The sequence below is a fragment of the Petaurus breviceps genome, unplaced genomic scaffold (genome assembly GCF_028583685.1).
Source record: "Petaurus breviceps papuanus isolate PSGF00001 unplaced genomic scaffold, PetGlider_PUasm1.0 90630, whole genome shotgun sequence".
Taxonomy (NCBI): domain Eukaryota; kingdom Metazoa; phylum Chordata; class Mammalia; order Diprotodontia; family Petauridae; genus Petaurus; species Petaurus breviceps.
Genome location: NW_027187291.1, coordinates 2,510,579 through 2,529,158, shown reverse-complemented (window position 1 = coordinate 2,529,158; position 18,580 = coordinate 2,510,579). Strand labels below are relative to the sequence as shown.

General features: G+C 41.8%; 1 protein-coding gene and 1 pseudogene across 1 annotated transcript in view; both read right to left on the bottom strand.

Annotated features, from left to right (window-relative positions):
• LOC138143210 (beta-1,4 N-acetylgalactosaminyltransferase 2-like) overlaps positions 1 to 18,580 on the bottom strand; it is a 50,426-nt gene that overhangs the window by 9,851 nt on the left and 21,995 nt on the right. The window contains 3 exon segments of the mRNA XM_069064454.1: positions 4,552 to 4,638; positions 5,812 to 5,992; positions 6,326 to 6,363. Of these exon segments, the coding sequence (XP_068920555.1) occupies positions 4,552 to 4,638; positions 5,812 to 5,992; positions 6,326 to 6,363 (306 nt within the window).
• On the bottom strand, positions 326 to 2,381 carry LOC138143099 (DDB1- and CUL4-associated factor 8 pseudogene; annotated as a pseudogene).

Genomic DNA, 18,580 nt, shown 5'->3' with positions numbered 1-18,580 from the left:
AAGAAAAGGGAAAAAAAAGGAAAAGATTTGGGGAGAGGCCATTTTTGTAGAGTCCTGTGTACCTTTCCACTGAACCACATTCCTGGGCTCAACCCCCCACCCACCCCTTGTGTATCTTCATGTTCTGTCTCTCTCCTCCAGTCAGTCCTTCCCCCTTGGATGTCTTTCTTTTTCTAAAGCGAAAAGTTCAAAGTGCAATGCTGCTGAATGTGAGGGCCTCAGGTGGGTCAGGAGAGGGACAGCCTCATACCCTGAGAAGCAGAGCAGGTTGGCAGGCTGGCCCCAGCTGCCTCCCCTTCCCTACCCTCATCTCTCACAAGGGAGTTCAGGGCTCTCTGGAAGGCATGCACTGCACCTGGTCTGGGCCCTCCTCCTCATCCGATGTGTCTGAGGAGCTGGGGGACTCATCTAAGTCTCCATCTGTGGCCCCAACCCTGGGTTCCTGCCAATGCCAGTGATGTTGTCTCTGCCTCAGGTGGTGCATGAGGAACCAGAGCATGTGGATGTCAAACAGGTCAGTATGATGCAGGCTATCCTCATTCCGCTCCCGTTTGTTCTTCTTAATCACATCCTTTAACTCAGCTCCCTGGAAGGCTCGGTAGTAGGTGCCCAGATCTTGACATCATGGTCGAGACCACTAGTGGCCAGCACAGGCAGGTGGGGGTGGGGCTCTATACAGTTTACCATGTCTCCCTTGTCCCCTTCCACGAACCAGATGATCTGGCAGGATGATTTCTCCCAAAGGAAGATGTGCCCACAGTTGCTGCCACTCACCACAAATTCGCTCTTAGGGCCATAGAAATTGATGCCTTTCACTGTGGCATTATTTTGGTGCCCTTTCTATCTCTTGATGTATTGGGAACCATCACTGTGAGAACTGTTGAAGAGATAAATGCCTTCATCATTGTAACTGGCAAGGAGCTCTGTGACATCGTGGCTGTACACAAGACAGATGGTGTTGCTTTAGACTCACTGTTTACTAGGTGATGAGGACAAAATTTCTTCAGCACACCATTATTCTCATTCTCATCAATTTTACACTGGTTATAAATCCTCACAAACTGATCTCGCCCACCCACTGCAAGTTGGTGAGTGTTGGCAGGGTTCATGTAGATTATGTATAGCCTAACTTTCTTCTTCTTCTTTTCCACCACCAGTTTTGATGCTGGTCAGTCTTGTCACAGGGCAATGGTGAAGACAACCGCATCTTCACCAGCAGATAGGAAAATACAAGGGGAGTCTAGCTCCAGGGCCAACTTGTAGGAGGCTCCCTTGTGCTGGGCAACACGCTTGGTGTTCTTGTAGCACTGTGTGGTGGACAGCTCTGCTACCTGCACCTGCCCATCATGGGCACACATGGCAAGAGTAGAATCACCACTGTTGGGAAGAAATTTGGCCTGGAAGACATTGCTTTTGTGGCCATTCTCAAAATCCAATACAGGTCACCTCCAAACCCAGTCTCACACCACCACCTTGAGGTCATCGCTGCCACTGGCCAGCCAGGTACCACACTGGTTAAAGTGCAGGGTGTTGACACAACCAGTGTGGTCCTGTAGCCCATGCTGTAGGCGAAAGCACTGCACAAAGACTCATGCTCCACAAGCTTCATACACAAAACGAACACTTGAATCCAGCTTCTCATTCAGAGTTGGAAGGGCTTGCCAGCGGGGCTGGGGCAGAGCTGAAGTCTCTGAGACCACCCAGCCCTCAAGGGCTCGTTCATCATCTGATGAGTCCTATTCACAATTGGCCTGTTTGCACTGAACTTAGTGCCGGGGCTGCTCTTCTTCCTCCTCTTCCTCCTCCTCTGAGCGGTCGTGAACCCGGTTTTCATCATTAATGGAATAGTGTCCAGTGTTCCTCCATGCTCGAGAGTCCTTGTCTTCACCTGAGCTCTCTGCATCTGTGCCTTGGCTTTCTGTGCTGGTGCGGTTGGGGCCACCCCTGTCATCCCTGGGTAGGCTCAGGCTTAGGCCTCTCTTCTGTCCCAGATGTTTCCTCTGGACTGCTGGATAAGCTTCCATTCTCAAGGTTTGTTTTGCCATCTGTGCTGCTCCCTTTACCAGACATCTTGAGTGGTATTTGTTGTAGCCAGCCTGAACTTATTCTCTGGCTGTTTGGGATCTTGAATGCATTCTTCCAGACTTCACATAAATTATGTATGTTCTTCCCACTTTATGGCTGAAGTAAGGCCTGGCTGGACTCCTGAGAAAATAGCTCTGTATATTCACTGAAGGACTGAGAAAAGTTACAATTTAAATGGCAAAAATGTCATACCTAAGGAACATTGGAACATACAAACACCCCTTTTTGTAGCACACTGTTCTGGCTCACACTTAACTATTTAAAGTCAAAAGTGAAATATTTATCTTATATGACTACTGAACATCTTTAAAAAGTACACAGGGGTGCCGAAAAAAATGGAACCAGGCCAGCCACAGGTCTGAAACCAGTTCCATAATGGAACATGAAATTCATTAAAAAAAAAAAAAAGGAAAATTAGAATCCTTTCAACAATAACCATGGAACCCAAAGAAAACTGCAAATAACAAGAAGCCTCAGCGCAGGGAGGAAGTCACCTAAAGAATGCTGATAAACACCAGAGCCAGTTTGTTTACATGGAGACTCCAGCAACATATCATAGGAGTCAGAAATGCAAGCCACCAGATGCTTTCCGACTAACGGGGTCCAAACAGAACAGTTCTGAGGGTGAGGTGAAAGGGGTACCTGAGACTTGAGAAGCTGGGAAGAAATGACTCCCAGAACCCTGGGAACTGTTTTCCCCAGGGGCTACCCTGACCCCTGCCCTGCTGCGAGAGACGGCATTGGGGCCTGCATATTTCAGGCTGCGCAAAGGGACCCAGGCACCAGTGAGGGTCTAACCAAGTTCCCAGGGAGAGGGAATTAAGGTTACCCAAATGAGGTGTCTGGCAGGGAGAGAAGGCAGCTGACCAGGGAGGACTGAAGTGGGGGCAGGCCAAGGAAGGGGGGAAATGGGTCCCACAGGGGAAACTGGTTCAGTCTCGGGACAAGGAGGACTGGCCACAGGGGAAAATGGGGGACAGGCCCAGGAAGAGGGGGGCAGGCTGGGCCACAGTGGGACACAGACCAATCAAGTCAGAAGGTGTCCAGCTAGGGTGGTTACAAGCCCAGGAGCCGGCAAGTTTCAGCGCTCTGCTCCCCACTTCAGGGCATCCTCCTGAAAGCGGCTGCTCTGGCTGCTCTGAGGCAGGCTGCCCGGTCTGCTGCCACCTCTCCTGCCGCCATCTTATACTGGCCAGCTGCCTCTGCCGTCCATCAGAGTTGTTTTAATTTGAATTCCTCATTATTAGTAATAAGGAGCATTCTCTTACATTAATAAGGTACAAGTCTTTTGAGAAATGCTTATTCTCCCCTTTGACCTTTTATATATTTAGAGAAGCCAATGACTTTTTAACTCCTGGTGGCCTATTTTGGTTCTCATGCTTCTTGATCTGACTACCCTTATCTCATATAGATACTCCTTCACTTGGCTTTTGTTACTGCTCTCATCGGGTTGTCCCCTTGCCTTTCTGACCCGTTCATCATTCTCCTTTGCTGAATAACAACAACAAAACCAATAATAAGCACTTTATACATACTAACTCATTTGATCCACACTACAGCTGTGGCAGGTATGTACTATTATTTTTCTAGATAAGTAAATGAGGGCACAGCTAGCGAGTGTCTGAGGCAGATTTTGAACTTCGGTCTTCTTGACCCCAGCTACAATATTCTATCTACTAAGCCATCCATCTCCTTCCCCCAAGCTTGAGTATCCTTCAAGAATCTTGCCTGAACCCCTTTTTCTATACTCTTTCTTCTTCACATACTCTACATTCCAGCCAAAAGGAGCTATTAGCTGTCCCCTGTGTATAACTTACTTCCAAGGAGTTACTCCCAAGCATTTGCACAAGCCAGTCCCCATACTAGGAATGCAGTCTTTCCCAACTTCCATCCTTCATATTCCTTCCTTATCATTCTTTAAAATTCAGCCAAGTGTGGCAGCCAGGTGGTGCAGTGAGTAAGAGCTCTGGCTCTGGTGTCGGGAGATCCAGGATCGGTTCCAGCCTCAGACACTTGGCTCCCACACAAAAAACAACTGGCCGTGTAACCTTGAGCAAGTTACTTAACCCCAATTGCTTTAAAAAATAAAATTCAGCCAAGTGACATTTTATCCTAGAGGTCTTCCCTGATTATCCTAGATGTTAATGTTATTTCTTTCTTTAAATAGACCTAGAGCACTTTGTTTGAACTCTCCCTTGTTCCTTTTACTCCTCACAATATATTCATTTTATGTTTTGAATGTAAGCCCCTTGAAGGCAGGGGTCATTTCGTTTTTTGCTTTTGTAACCTCCACCATCTATCAGAGTGGAGATTAACAAATCAGTAAATGAAATAATAAAACTGAAAATGAGTAGCAACCTGTAAATGACTTTAGATATTTAAACCACATGAGCTAGAATATTTCCAAGTAATTTCTGGGGTGTTACTCTACATATCTCCATGGAGTAAAATAGACAAAGGACTTACCTGGCCCAGGGTCAAACAACTTGGGGATGGTGGGCAGTTTGACATTCACAGGAAATTTAGCCACTGAACTACCAAACTCAATACTCACTGAAAGGAGAAAGAGCGAGTCGGTGTAAGGTCCCTTTCTTTAGCCCTGGGGAGTATCATCCTCCTACTCTAGCTCAGGGAAGTCTGATTGACAAGGGAACAGAAGATATGAAGAATTAACCCAGGTCTGGGATTCAGGAATTCTGGCTTCACTTTGTCCTTAGTTTGTCTTATGACCTTGAGAGGATGGCTTAATTTCTATAGGTCTCTGCTTCCCTCCCTACACAGATCATGGCAGAATCATCCCTTTCTTACTCATGGCTACAGTCTGCCCTTGTGCATCATTCTATGTATATCTTATTCTCTATCTGGGCAATGTCAGACTGGGCTCACTTGGAGATAGGATTCTTTCTCAGCATAAGACTGTGCTCAATAAAAGGTATGGACCACCTCCATGCCTTCTCTCTCCCTCCAAAATTATAGCTAAAGTCACAGAAGTCTTAAGTATTCCATGGAAAGAATTCATGGAAATTCAGGATATTATTAGTGATTCTGAGAAGCATTATGGTGCAATGGACAGTGAGCCAGCCTCAGGAATAAGAATACCTAGGTTTAAATCTTGTTTCTGACCCTTTTTGATTTGTGACTTAGGGAAGTCACTTAACCTCTTAATTCTTCAGGTAACTCTCAAAGACCATGTCACAGAATAGGAACATTATTTCCAGGAGCTCCCTATGCCAATGAAATAACAGGTGTGGTTCAAAAATTAGTGAGCATTGTAATATAGTAGGGACCAAACAGGAAGATATAAGAAAGCTCCCTTCCCCCCTCAGCAGATCACAGATATACTTCCTTCTCTGTGGACACTGCCTTGTGGACAGCATGAAGTGAAAAAAGCCACCTGCAGAACAGGTGCAACATGACACACAGTCAAAAGAAGAACCATTCCCTCTCTCTTCTTACTTAGGTTGATAGATATTTCCTCAAGGAGACAGTCTCAGGGCAGCTAGGTGGCACAGTGAATAGAGCACAGGCTTTGGAGTCAGGAGGACCTGAGTTCAAATCCAGTCTCAGACACTTAATACTTAACTGGCCGTGTCAACTTGGGGAAGTCACTTAACCCCAATTGCCCTCCAAAAAGCAAAAAAAAAAAAAAAAAAAAATCCAGTATGAGAAAGCCCTAACTGGTCTGGTGCCTTTTTTCTCCCAAAGGGTTCTAGGATTGGCTCTCACCAATGTCCACAGCTCCTGACTGGTAGATAGTGCTGGTGTATGTCACATGCTGCAGGATGAAATTCAGACGATTTTGGGAAGGGGTCAATATGGTCAGCTGTTTCTGTCCTCTACCCAGCACCTCATTGTCTGGCATGTCAGCAAGAGAGTTCAGTGTCCCTAAGGAGGCCTTCAGGGTAACCTGGGAGGTGAGGCAAACAGACACTAAATTTGATTGGCAGACACTCTCTTTCCAAAGAGATGGGCAGGGTGTTCCTATAGTGGGACTTGCAGGCTGTGGGTAGATGGAATACCTTGGAGGCTGGAAGTTGCTGCTCCCCACCCCACACTCACTGGAAATCTAGATACATAATGCCTTCTGAATCCTAAAGACCACTCGGTTCATGCCTAAATAGTCAACCTGGAATATGGCTTTCTTTAGTGCTGAGGCTGGTAAGAAGGTAAGAGGGAACATGGGAAGAGGGCAAGAGACAAAGAGATAAAAGGGGAAGTGGGGAGGGATAATGATACTGACTTTGTACAATGGTACTTCTGTTCCATCAAACTTCAGGCCTTAAAAACACAAAAAAAGAGACAGAGACATCAGAACAGGTACTATGGGTTCTTCAGACAATTCTAGTTCCCCTTATAATTAAACATGGGTGGTACTGAAGCATGCTTAGGATCAAGCACTTTTCAAATTGCACATAGGACTTCTCATTCTTTGAATATACCTTATGCTTCTCATGCCTTTGCTCAATCCATTCTTCTTCAATCTCTGTCCTCACTATTTCAATGAATATAAAAATTCTGCTCATAAGGGGGGCAGCTAGATGTTACAGTGAATAAAGCACCAGCCCTGGAGTAAGGAGGACATGAGTTCAAATCCAGCCTCAGACACTTAACACTTACTAGCTGTGTGACCTTGGGCAAGTCACTTAACCCCAATTACCTTGCCTCCAAAAAATCAAACAAACAAAAAATTTGTATATCTTCCAAGACTCCTTCCTCTGCCATTTCTTCAACACTACAGATTTTGGTGTAGAATGGGAGAAAAAATGACTTTGTATGGCAAAGAAAGAGAGTATTACTGTGAAGCTTGAAGCTCCAGTTACTGTATGAGAGAGTTTAATTTGAAGGAGAATGGATTGCTAGGACAATTTTGGAGACTACTGCATCCCAACTTGTGCACTGAGATAAAAAAGACACCGTATTGTGTCTTAGTGCCCTCACAGGCTGTAATACAAGCATCTGAAACTGTGATGATAAGGTCCTGTAAAATTCTGTATTATGCTTAAATGCCAAGTTTCTGAATTCCCTGCTTTTATTACAGAGGAAAAGAGTATGGGGTTTTGCTTGAGACTCAAAAAGACTTTGAATTTGAATACAGGGCAGGGGAGGAATGGAGATCTAGGAGATACAGGGTAGAGTGTGGTGGGGATGGTGAGCTACTGGAATGTTTATAGGCAATAAGGAAGGAGGAAATGGTTCCCCATGTAATATTTTGTGCAAGTTTATTGATGTTTTTCTAAGATCATTGAACAATTGAGTTAAATTTATAAGAATACAAGCCATTCCCCAATTGATAAATGGTCAAAGGATATGAACAGGCAGTTTTTAGACAAAGAAATCAAAACTATCTATAACCATATGAAAAAATGCTCCAAATCATGATTGATCAGAGAAATGAAAATTAAAACAACTCTGAGGTATCACCTCATATTTGTCAGATTGGCTAATATAACAGAAAAGGAAAATGACAAATGTTGGAGGGAATGTGGGAAAGTTGGGACACTAAGGCACCACTGGTGGACTTATGAACTGATGAAGGCATTCTGGAGAGCAATTTGGAACTATACCCAAGGGGCTATAAAACTCTGCAAACCCTTTGACCTAGAAATATCCCTACTAGGTCTGTATCCTAAAGAGATATAAGGAAAAGGAAAAGGACCTATGTGTACAAAAATACTTACAGCAGCTCTTTTTGTGGTGGCAAAGAATTGAAATTGAGGGGATGCCCATCAATTGGGGAATGGCTGAGCAAGTTGTGGTATATGATTCTGATGGAATAGTATTGTGCTACAAGACATGATGAGAAGATGCTTTTAGAAAAACCTGGAAAGACTTACATGAGTTGATGCAAAGAGGAGTGAGCAAAACCAGGAGAACATGGTACAGAGAAGAAGCAATATTGTATGAAGATAAATGTGAATGACTTAGTGATTCTCAGCAATACAGTGACCCAAGGCCAATTCCAAAGTACTTATAATGAAAAATGCTATCCACTTCCAGTGAAAGAACTGATGGAGTCAAAGTGCAGACTGAAGCATATTTTTAAACTTTTCTTTATCTTTCTTGTTTTTTTTGTTGTTGTTTTCTTTCACAACATGACTAATATGGAAATGTTTTGCATGATTGCACAGTTATAATCTATATCAAATTGCTTGCATTCCCAAAGAGGGGAAAGGGAAAGGAAGGGGAGAGAAAATTTGGAACTCAAAATTTTAACAAATGAATATTAAAAATTGTTTTCCATTTAATTAACCATCAGCAATACTACTCCACTGCACCCTAAGGAGAATAAAGTAATCAGACTTCTTTCTTCTCCCTCCCGCTTTCCCTCTTGGCAGGAAATAAAATCTTTCTTCAATAAAAGTTGGGAGAAAGAGGCTAAAGAGGATTATTCTACCTCCCTTGTAGCTACATAAAGGCACCCCCAAGTTACATGTCGGGTAGAGCCTTACTACATATCTAAGAATTAAAATATGCATAGAGTTGTTCAAGTCATTCCTCTGAAAATCGTAGGGTCATAAAATATAGTGTTGAAAAGGATCTGAGGGGGGCAGAGTCAAGATGGTGAAGTAGAAACAAGACCTCTGCACGACTCTGACTCTCACCACCTCCAATCCATGTAAAAGGGGACTCTGAACAAACTTTGGAGCTACAGAACCCACAAAATGACAGAAGCTAACCTCCTGCTGAGGTCATCCTGGCAGGCTGGCAGAAATTGGTCAGCACAGCACTCTGGCCGACCCCAGCCCCTTGTGAGCCAGAGGTTTTAGCGCCTGGGCAGGCCTAACCAACTACCGGCTGGAGGGACTCCAGATCAGCGGCAGCTGTGGTGATCCAGAATTATCAACATGTAGATGCAAAGGACAAAGTGAGATGTCAGTGCAGTGTGGACTTTGGGACCTAGTAGGTGGGAGTGAGTCAGTTTTTGCCCCTGGGGTGAGAAGCCACGTGGCAGCTTCAGCCCCTGGCCTGCAGACTCTAGGGGGACAAAGTGACCAGTCAGAGGGGTAATTGCTCTTGCTTTAACCTGCTTGGATCTGGATTGCAGTCTAGGGTGGAGGTCCTGGGGTGTGTGACCAGCTTGCCAGAGCGTATGGAGGCCTCAAAGAAGGCACCCAACTAATACCTCCAGAAGCTGAGAAAACCCCAGCATTTGGTACCAAGCTCCCCTGTCTGGTGGCAAAGTCCTACTGTGGCAAAAAGCCCAAAAGTCAAGTAATTGACTGGCAACATGACCAGGCAAAGGAAGCAAAGCAAATAGAAGAATCCAACATTAAACTCCTATTTGGGGGACAAAAAGGAGCAAAATATGGAACAGGAGGAAGACAGTGAAGTCAGAACTCCTGCACCAAAAGCTTCAAAGGAAAATACAAGCTGGTTATAGGCCATAGAGGGCTTTAAGAAGCAGATAAGGGACAGCCAGGTGGCTCAGTGAGTAAGAGCACTGGCTCCAGTGTCAGGATGACCTGGGGATCAAATCCAGGCCCAGATACTTAGCACCACACCCAGAAATAACTGGCCATGTAACCTTGAGCAAGTTACTTAACCCCAAAAAGAAGCAGATAAGAGAAGTGGAGGAAAAATTGGGAAGAGAAAGGAGAATGATGCAAGAAAATTATGAAATGAGAGTCAACAGCCTGACTGAGGAAAATAATACCTTAAAAAATAGACTAACTCAAATGGCAAAAGAGGCTCAAAAAGGCAATGAGGAGAAGAATGCCTTAAAAAGCCAAATTTGCCAGATGGAAAAGGAATCTCAAAAGCTTGCTGAGGAGAATCACTCCTTGAGAATTAGATTGGAGCAAATGGAAGCTAATGACTTTATGAGAAATCAAGATGCTGTTAAACAGATCCAAAACAAATGAAAGAATAGAAGGCAATGTGAAATATCTCATTGGAAAAACTACTGACCTAGAAAAGAGATCCAGGAGAGATAATTTTAAAATTATTGGACTACCTGAAAGCCATGATCAAAGAAAGAAACTAGAAATCATCCTCCAAGAAATTCTCAAGGAAAACTGCCCTGATGTTTTAGAACCAGAGGGCAAAATAGAGGTTGAAAGAATCCAACAATCACCTCCTGAAAAAGATCCCAAAAAGAAAACTCCTAGGAATATTATAGTGAGGTTCCAAAATTCCCAGATCAAGGAGAGAATATTACAAGTAACCAGAAAGAAACAATTTGAATATTGTGGAAACACAATCAGGATAACCCAGGATCTGGCAGCTTCTACACTGAGGGATTGAAGGGCTTGGAATATGATATTCTGGAGGTCAAAGGAGCTCGGATTAAAACCAAGAATCATCTACCCAGCAAAACTGAGTATCATGTTTCAGGGGAAAATATGGTCATTCAGTGGAATAGAAGACTTTCAAGCATTCTTGCTGAAAAAACCAGAGTTGAATAGAAAATTTGGCATTCAAATACAAGAAGCAAGAGAAGCATGAGAAGGTAAACAGGGAAAAGAAATCATAAGGAGCTTATCAAAGTCAAACTATTAACATTCCTACATGGAAAAACAATAATTGTAACTGATGAGACTTTTCTCAGTATGAAACTAGTTGAAGGGAATAGAAATATATATGTCTATATCGGAGGGTATATGGGCGTATAAATCCATTGGTGAATGTGTGTATATATGTTTACAGGTATACATAGATAGAGGGCACAGGACCAATTTAATAGGAAGGGATGATACTTAAAAGGTGAATTTAAGAGGTGAGAGAGGAATATAATGAGAGGAGATGGGGAGAGACAGAATGGGGTAAACTGTCTCATAGAAGAGGCAAGGGAAAATGGTTTCAATGGAGGGGAATAATAGGAAGGCAAATTCTCATTGAATTTGGTTCAGGGAGGGAGTGACACACACTAAATAGGGTATCTCACCCCACTGGAGAGTAGGGGGGAAGGGGATGAGACGGGGGATGATGGAAGGGAGGGCAGGGTAGGGGGGAGAGACATTGGAAGCACCCACTTTTGAAAAGGGACTGGATCAAAGTAGAGAATAAAACAAGTGGGAGGTGGGATAGGAGGGAGGGAAATATAGTCAGTCTTTTACAATATATCTACTATGTTAATGTTTTTCCTTAGCTATACATGTGCAACCTATACTGAACTGCTTATCTTCCCAGCAAGGGTGGGTGACAAGAAAGGAAGGGAATGAATCTGGAATTCAAAGTTTTTATATATATATATATATATATAATATATATATATATATATATATACACACTATTATTAATACTATTTTACATGTAATCAGGAAATAACATATACAGGCACTGGGGCATAGAGATCCACCATGCCCTATTGGAAAAATGGAAGGGGCATTGGAGAACATATGGGAGAGAGCAGATTGGAGGAGGTGATGTCCTATGGGACTGCTATTTTGGGGCGGTGGGTAGGGGAAAAATGGGGAGAAAATTTGTAACTCAAAATCTAGTGGAAATGAATGATGTAAATCAGAAGTTAATAAAGCATTTGAAAAATGAAAAAAAAAAAGAAAATGATCTGAGAAACTAGGTAGTCCAACTCCTCATTTTTATTTTTATTTATTTTTTTTGTCTTTTTGGAGGGGGGAAGGCAAGGCAATTGGGGTTAAGTGACTTTCCTGAGGTCACATGGCTAGCAAGTGTTAAGTATCTGAGGCTGGATTTGAACTCAGGTTCTCCCAACTCCAGGGCTGGGGCTCTATTCACTGTGTCACCTACCTGCCCCAAGCTCCTCATTTTTAAGCAAGGAAACTAAGGTTCAGAGAGGTTAACTGACCTGCTGAAAATCCTACCACTAGTAAAGCAGAATTTGAACTCTGGTCCTCTGCTTTAAAATCCAAGACTCTTGCTACTGCCCTATTTCCCTACTTCCCAAGTCAATTTTACACCCTTTTCTGGTCACTCAGTGACCTCCTTTCTCATTCTAGAAATTAAATCATAGGCAATTGAAAGCTTATTTGGCTTGAGATCACATCTTTGTCCTTACCTCAGTGTAAGAGTATACCTTATATTTTATATTATGTCTGGGCTTTCAGAAATACTTAGAATGATGAAACAGTGTCAGAGAAGGCATCAAGTCAGACACACAGCCAAAGCTGCCTCTGAACAGGACTCCTCATCTCAGTCTCAGATACTTCTGGCCCTGACTCTTTGAAGCTGATGCAAAAAGTGTCTACAAGACACCAGACATTTGGAGATGTAACATATAAATAAACACTCACCCACACACACACACACACACATACACAAACTCACACAAATTTTCTCCTGCCTGCTTTCTTATTACACTGGGGAAGAGAACTAAGAAGCATGGCAACATAGCAACGTCAGGGGAAATTTTGCTTGGGGAAACCCAGACAATGAAATGGCACCTTTCTAAAGCCCAAAAGGCTCACCTCCAAACTGCCTACAGGCATAATAACCTCAAATATCATACTACATGCCATCCCCACATGGCCCCAATGGCAAACGGCACAACTGAATTGTAAACAAACCTTACTCTAGTATTGACTTAACTCACAGTTTTCTGTTCCTTCCTACACCCCTGACCGTGGTGCTGAAAGGATACTGTAAGACCAACACTAACATTCTGGAGACTGATAACACTTACTAGTAATAACAGAAAAAAAATTATAGACCAATTTCACTAATGAATATGGATGCAAAAATCCTAAATAAAGTACTAGTCAGGAGACTACAACAACATATTACAAAGATGATACATTCTAAGTAAGATTTATACCAGAAATGCAGGGAAGTTTAACGTAAGGAAAACTATTAACATAATTGATTATATTAAGAACAAAATCAACAAAAATATGATTATATCAATTGATGAAGGAAAAGCTTTGATAAAATATAACACTCATTTCTATTAAAGACACTTGAAAGCAGTATTTTTTTTTCCTTTTTGGAGAGCAACTGGGGTTGTGACTCACCCAAGGTCACATGGCTACTTTTTCTGTTAATAACATGTCTGAGGATGGATTTGAACTCATGCCCTCCTGACTCCATGGCTGGTGCTTTATTCACTGTGCCACCTAGCCCCTAAATGGATATTTTCTTAAAATGATAAGAAGCATCTACCTAAAATCCATCAGCAAGCATTGTTTATAGAGGGGATAAGCTAGAGGCCTTCCCAGTAAGATCAGGAGTGAAACAAGGATGCCCATCATCACTAATATTATTCAATATTATTTAGAATGCTAGCAATAGCAATAAGAAAAAGAAATTGATAGAATTTAGAATGGGCAATGAAATGATAAAACTCTTTTTTTGCAAACAATATGATATTCTTGGAAAATCCTAAAGATTCAACTAAAAAGTTAGTTAAAACAGTTAATTTCATCAAAGTTGCAGGATATAAAATAAACCCTAATCAACAATCAGCATTTCTGAATATCACCAACAAAACCCTGTGAGAAGTGATAGTAAGAGATACCCCATTTGAAATAACTGTAGACAGTATAAAATACCTGGGAGTAAAATTGCCAAAACAAACCCAGGAACTTCATGAACATAATTATAAAACACTTTATATTTCAAATAAAGTCAGATTGAAATAATTGCAGAAACAGTAACTGTTCATTGGCAGAGCTAATATAATGAAAATTACAATTCTACTTAAACTAATCTATTCAATGCCATCACAATTATAAAATAATATTTTACTGAGTTGGAAAAAATAACAAAATTCATTTGGAAAATCAAAAGAATTTCAAAGGAATTAATAAAGAGAATGGGGGTTCAGCAGTACCAAATCTTAAACTATATTTAAAAAGCAGTAATTATCAAAACTATTTGGTATTGACTAAGAAATAGAAAGGCAGATCAGTGGAACAGAGTAAATATACAATATCACAGCAGCAAATTACTATAATAACTTTGTGTTTAACAAGTGTAAAGACTTTAAGTTTCAAGAATAAGAATTTATTATTTGGTAAAAATTGTTGGGAAAAATGGAAAGCAATCTGGTAGAAATTGCGTTTAGACCAATATTTTACACTGTTTGCCAAGACAAGGTCAAAATTGACACATGACCTAGCTATAAAGGGAGATATTACAAGAAAATTAGAAGAACATGAACAGTATTATCAATCAGACTTATGAATAGGAGAGCAATTTATGAACAAGAGATAGAAAGTATTATGAGGTGCAAAATATATAATTTCAATTACATTAAACTAAAAAGCTTTTTTTTTTTTTTTTAAAGCAATAGGGGTTAAGTAACTTGCTCAGGGTTACACGGCCAGTTATTTCTGGGTGTGGTGCTGAGTATCTGAGCTCGGATTTGATCCAGGTCATCCCGACACTGAAGCCAGTGCTCTTACTCGCTGAGCCACCTGGCCGGCCCTGAACTAAAAAGCTTTTGTTCAAGGGGCAGGTAGATAGCATAGTGAATAGAGCACCAGCCCTGGAGTCAGGAGGACCTGAGTTCAAATCTGGCCTCAGACACTTGACACACTTACTATGTGTGACCTTGGGTAAGTCACTTAACACTAATTGCCTTGCCTTCCCTCCTCAAAAAAAAAAAAGCTTTTGTTCAAATAAAAGTGATATAGCCAAGATCAGAAAGAAAGCAGAACATTGGGGAAAATTTTTATAGATGGTTTCTTAGATAAAGGTCTCATTTCTCAAATATATAAAGAACTTTGTCAAGTCTATAAGAATATGACTCATTCCCCAATTGATGAATGGTGAAAGGATATGAACAAGCAGTTTTGCAAATCAAAACTATATGTATATACATATATATATATAATCATATGAAAAAATTCCATAAATCTATGGACTATTGACTAGAGAAGTGCAAGTTAAAACAAGTTTGAGATATCATCTTATACCTGCCAGGTTGGCTAAAACAATAAAAGGAGAAAGTGACAAATGTTGGAGGGGATGTGGAAGAATTGGGATACTAATTTACTGTTGGTGGAACTGTGAAGTGATCCAACCATTTTGAAGAGCAACCTGGAATTACGTCCAATGAGTTCCTAGCAATACTACTATTAGGTCTGTTTCCCAAGGTGATTAGGGGAAAAGGAAAATAGCTTATGTTCTAAAATATTCATAACAACTTTCTTTGTGGTGGCAAAGAACTGGAAATTGAGGGGATGCCTTCAAGTGAGGAATGGCTAAACAAATTATGGTATACGTTTGTGATGGAATACTATTGTGCTATAAGAAATGATGAGCTGGTTGATTTTAGAAAAACATGGAAAAAGTTACATGAAATAATGAAAAGTGAAATGAGCAGAACCAAGAGAATGTTGTACATAGTAATGTACAACAGAAATACTGTCATAAGAACAACTCAGTATGACTAATTCATTTTGAGTATCATAAATATTCAAATCAACTACAAAGAGCCTATGAAAGATGCTATTAACCTCCAGAATAAGAACTAGTAAATATATATATATATATATGTATATGTATAATACAATTTTGCATGTGTGTGTGTCTTATATACACACACATATTTGTGTGTAATGATAGTCTTCTCTAGGGTGAGGTGGAGAGGGAAGGGGGACAATAGTACACAGCAGAAAAAACTTAGAAGGACCTGCAGAAGAGCAGGGTAGCTTTCCAAATGATGGGTAGTATTTATTAGAGTTTTCAAAGGTACACGGCGTAAAATGGAAATTCAGGGTTTTATACCGAACCTTCTTTTTATGTTGTGCTGTATACATGGAAATGTTCTTTTTTTGTTTGTCTTTTTCTATTTAAGTTCAAAATGAATAAAAAGAATTAAAAAAATTTTCTTTAATGTGTGCACTTTTATTTGAACTGGTCTTAAGTCAGTGTACAGGTAAAGCTCCTACCTTCCCCCAAGTACTGGCACCAATCTCAAAACTCGCAGGGAGACTATAAAAGTCCTCATTCACATCTATGTTGGGGGCTGGGAGGGAATTTGGGGGGCCATACAATATGTCTGACCATTAAAAAAAGGAACAAGTATTAAGATGGAAGATACAAAAAGTTTTTTTTTAAGGATTACATATTTAAAGCAATACTAGTACCTTCCCCTTCCCTCCTCCACCCCCCCCCCCCCCAAATCTGGATATTTGTTACATCGCTCCTTTGCTCCAGCAGAGGACAGCCTTCACTGAGGCTTGCAACTCTGTAACAATGCATTATACAATATTTGGAATGACTATTAAAAAAAACCAAATGTACAGAGTCCTGAAGACGCCCTGCAGAACTCTGGGGATGTTTGCCTCCCACATACTTTAGACTGCTCATCACCTACACCATTCCAGTTTTTAAATCCTGAGTCAAGTGGAAAAACAAAAGCAAAGCCATGCCAATCTCATTTCTTTTTGTGGGCAATTATCATGTCACACCCTTTGACCAAAAAACCCCCCAAACAATAAAAAAACCCCACAAACAGTCCATTTAGAAGGATTTGTGGTGGACAGTGGAGGGCCCAGATTCATCATACTCCTGCTTGCTGATCCATATCTGCTGGAAGGTGGAAAGAGATGCCAGGATGGAGCCTCCAATCCAGACAGTGTATTTGCGCTCAGGTGGGGCAATGATCATGATTTTCATTGTGCTAGGAGCTAGGGCTGTAATCTTCTGCATCCTGTCAGCAGTGCCTGGGTACATGATGGTACTACCTGACAATATGGTGTTGGCATACAAATCCTTACGGATGTTAACATCACACTTCATGATTGAGTTGAAGGTAGTTTCATGGATTCCACAGAATTCCAAAGAAAGATGGTTAGAAGAGAGCTTCTAGGCAGTAGAACCTTTCATTGCCAATGGTGGTAACCTGACCATCAGGGAGCTCCTAGCTCTTTTCCCGAGAGGAGCTGGATGCAGCAGTGGCCATCTCCTACTCAAAGTCTAGGGTGACATAACACAGTTTCTCCTTGATGTCATGCATGATTTCCCTCTCAGCTGTGGTAGTGAAACTGTACCCTCTCTTGGTCAGGATCTTCATGAGGTAGTCCATCAGATCACAGCCAGCCAGATCCAGATGGAGGATGGTGTGGGGAAGGGCATAACCTTCATAGATGGGCAACCTGTGGGTCACACCATCACCAGAGTCCATCACAATACCAATGGAATGACCAAAGGCAATACAGGGACAGCACAGCATGGATGGCAACATATATGGCTGGGGTAATTGAAGGTCTCAAACATAATCTGTGTCATCTTTTCTCTGTTGGCTTTAGGGTTCAGGGGGGTTTCTGTGAGCAGCACAGGGTGCTCTTCAGGGGTCACATGGAACTCATTGTAGAAGATATGATGCCAGATCTTCTCCATGTCAACCCAGTTGGTGACAATACCATGTTCAATGGAGTACTTAAGTGTCAGAATACCTCTCTTGTTCTGGGCCTCATCCCCCACATAGGTGTCTTTCTGGCCCATATCTACCATTACACCCTGATGTCTGGGGCACCTAACAATAGAAGGGAAGACAGCCTGAGGGGCATTATCTCCTGCAAAACCAGTTTTGCATATTCCAGAGCCATTGCCAACAAAGAGAGCAGCAATATCATCATTTAGGGCGAACTTTGAAGTGGAAAGTTTAAACCCTTAAGAGAGAGAGAGGAGGTGGTGACACCTTGAGGCAGGGGGAGGGCAAGTACAAGCTGGGTGGAAGAGCTCACCTAAAAAGAATTTTTCAAAGTAATAATAGAGCCAGAATAAAAAGCCTGGATTAGGAGTTATTGTACCAGACTATTTCACTGCACAGCTATATCACACAGCTATATCATACACTAGGAGAATGACAGGGGAATGTTGTGGTTAGGCCCCTATTAGTATAAATAGATGCTATAGCAAAGGGCAGTCAATCAGCAAAATGTCACTGTAACTAACTGGATTGCTATACCTTCCCCATCTTCCCCTCTTCATTTTTGATTCTTTTTGAAGTTTGCCTTGAGCTACTTTTCTTTATCCAGGACATATCTGGAGAGGGACAGTTGCTTCTGCTTGTTCTCTGTGGAAACAGCTTTGAAATATCTATCTGTGACCTTAACAAGTATATGCCAATTATTTGCCTCAATTCCAGTGGGCCAGCTTCCAGTCTTATGTGCAGTCTTTCATTTCCTCAATTTCAGTCCCCATGAATGCTGACTTCAATTCATACCACCTTCTTGCAAGTTTTTCCATGACAAAAGAGAGGACAGATTGGAAAAAGGGCTGTAATGGTAATGGTAATGGTAATTTGAAGATTTTCCCCTGCCCCTTGATAGGCTTAAGTGAATTTGAACACCTTCCCTGATTTGAAAATATACTCTGCCCCTAATAGGCTGAATGTGGTCACATGGAGCCTGTGGTGGGAGACTTGTTTTTCAGGAATGCCCATACTTTGTTACTTTGTGATTGGGCAGTGGGTTATGAGGGTTGTAACATTCTCTGACCCTGGAGAAGGCTATATATACCCCGATGTGAGGTTCTGCTTTGGGGCTCACTTATGGGAAGAGTTGTGTGATTTGGCCAGATGAGACTCTGGGCAGCCATTGATCCCCCCCCCCCCCCCCCCCCCCCC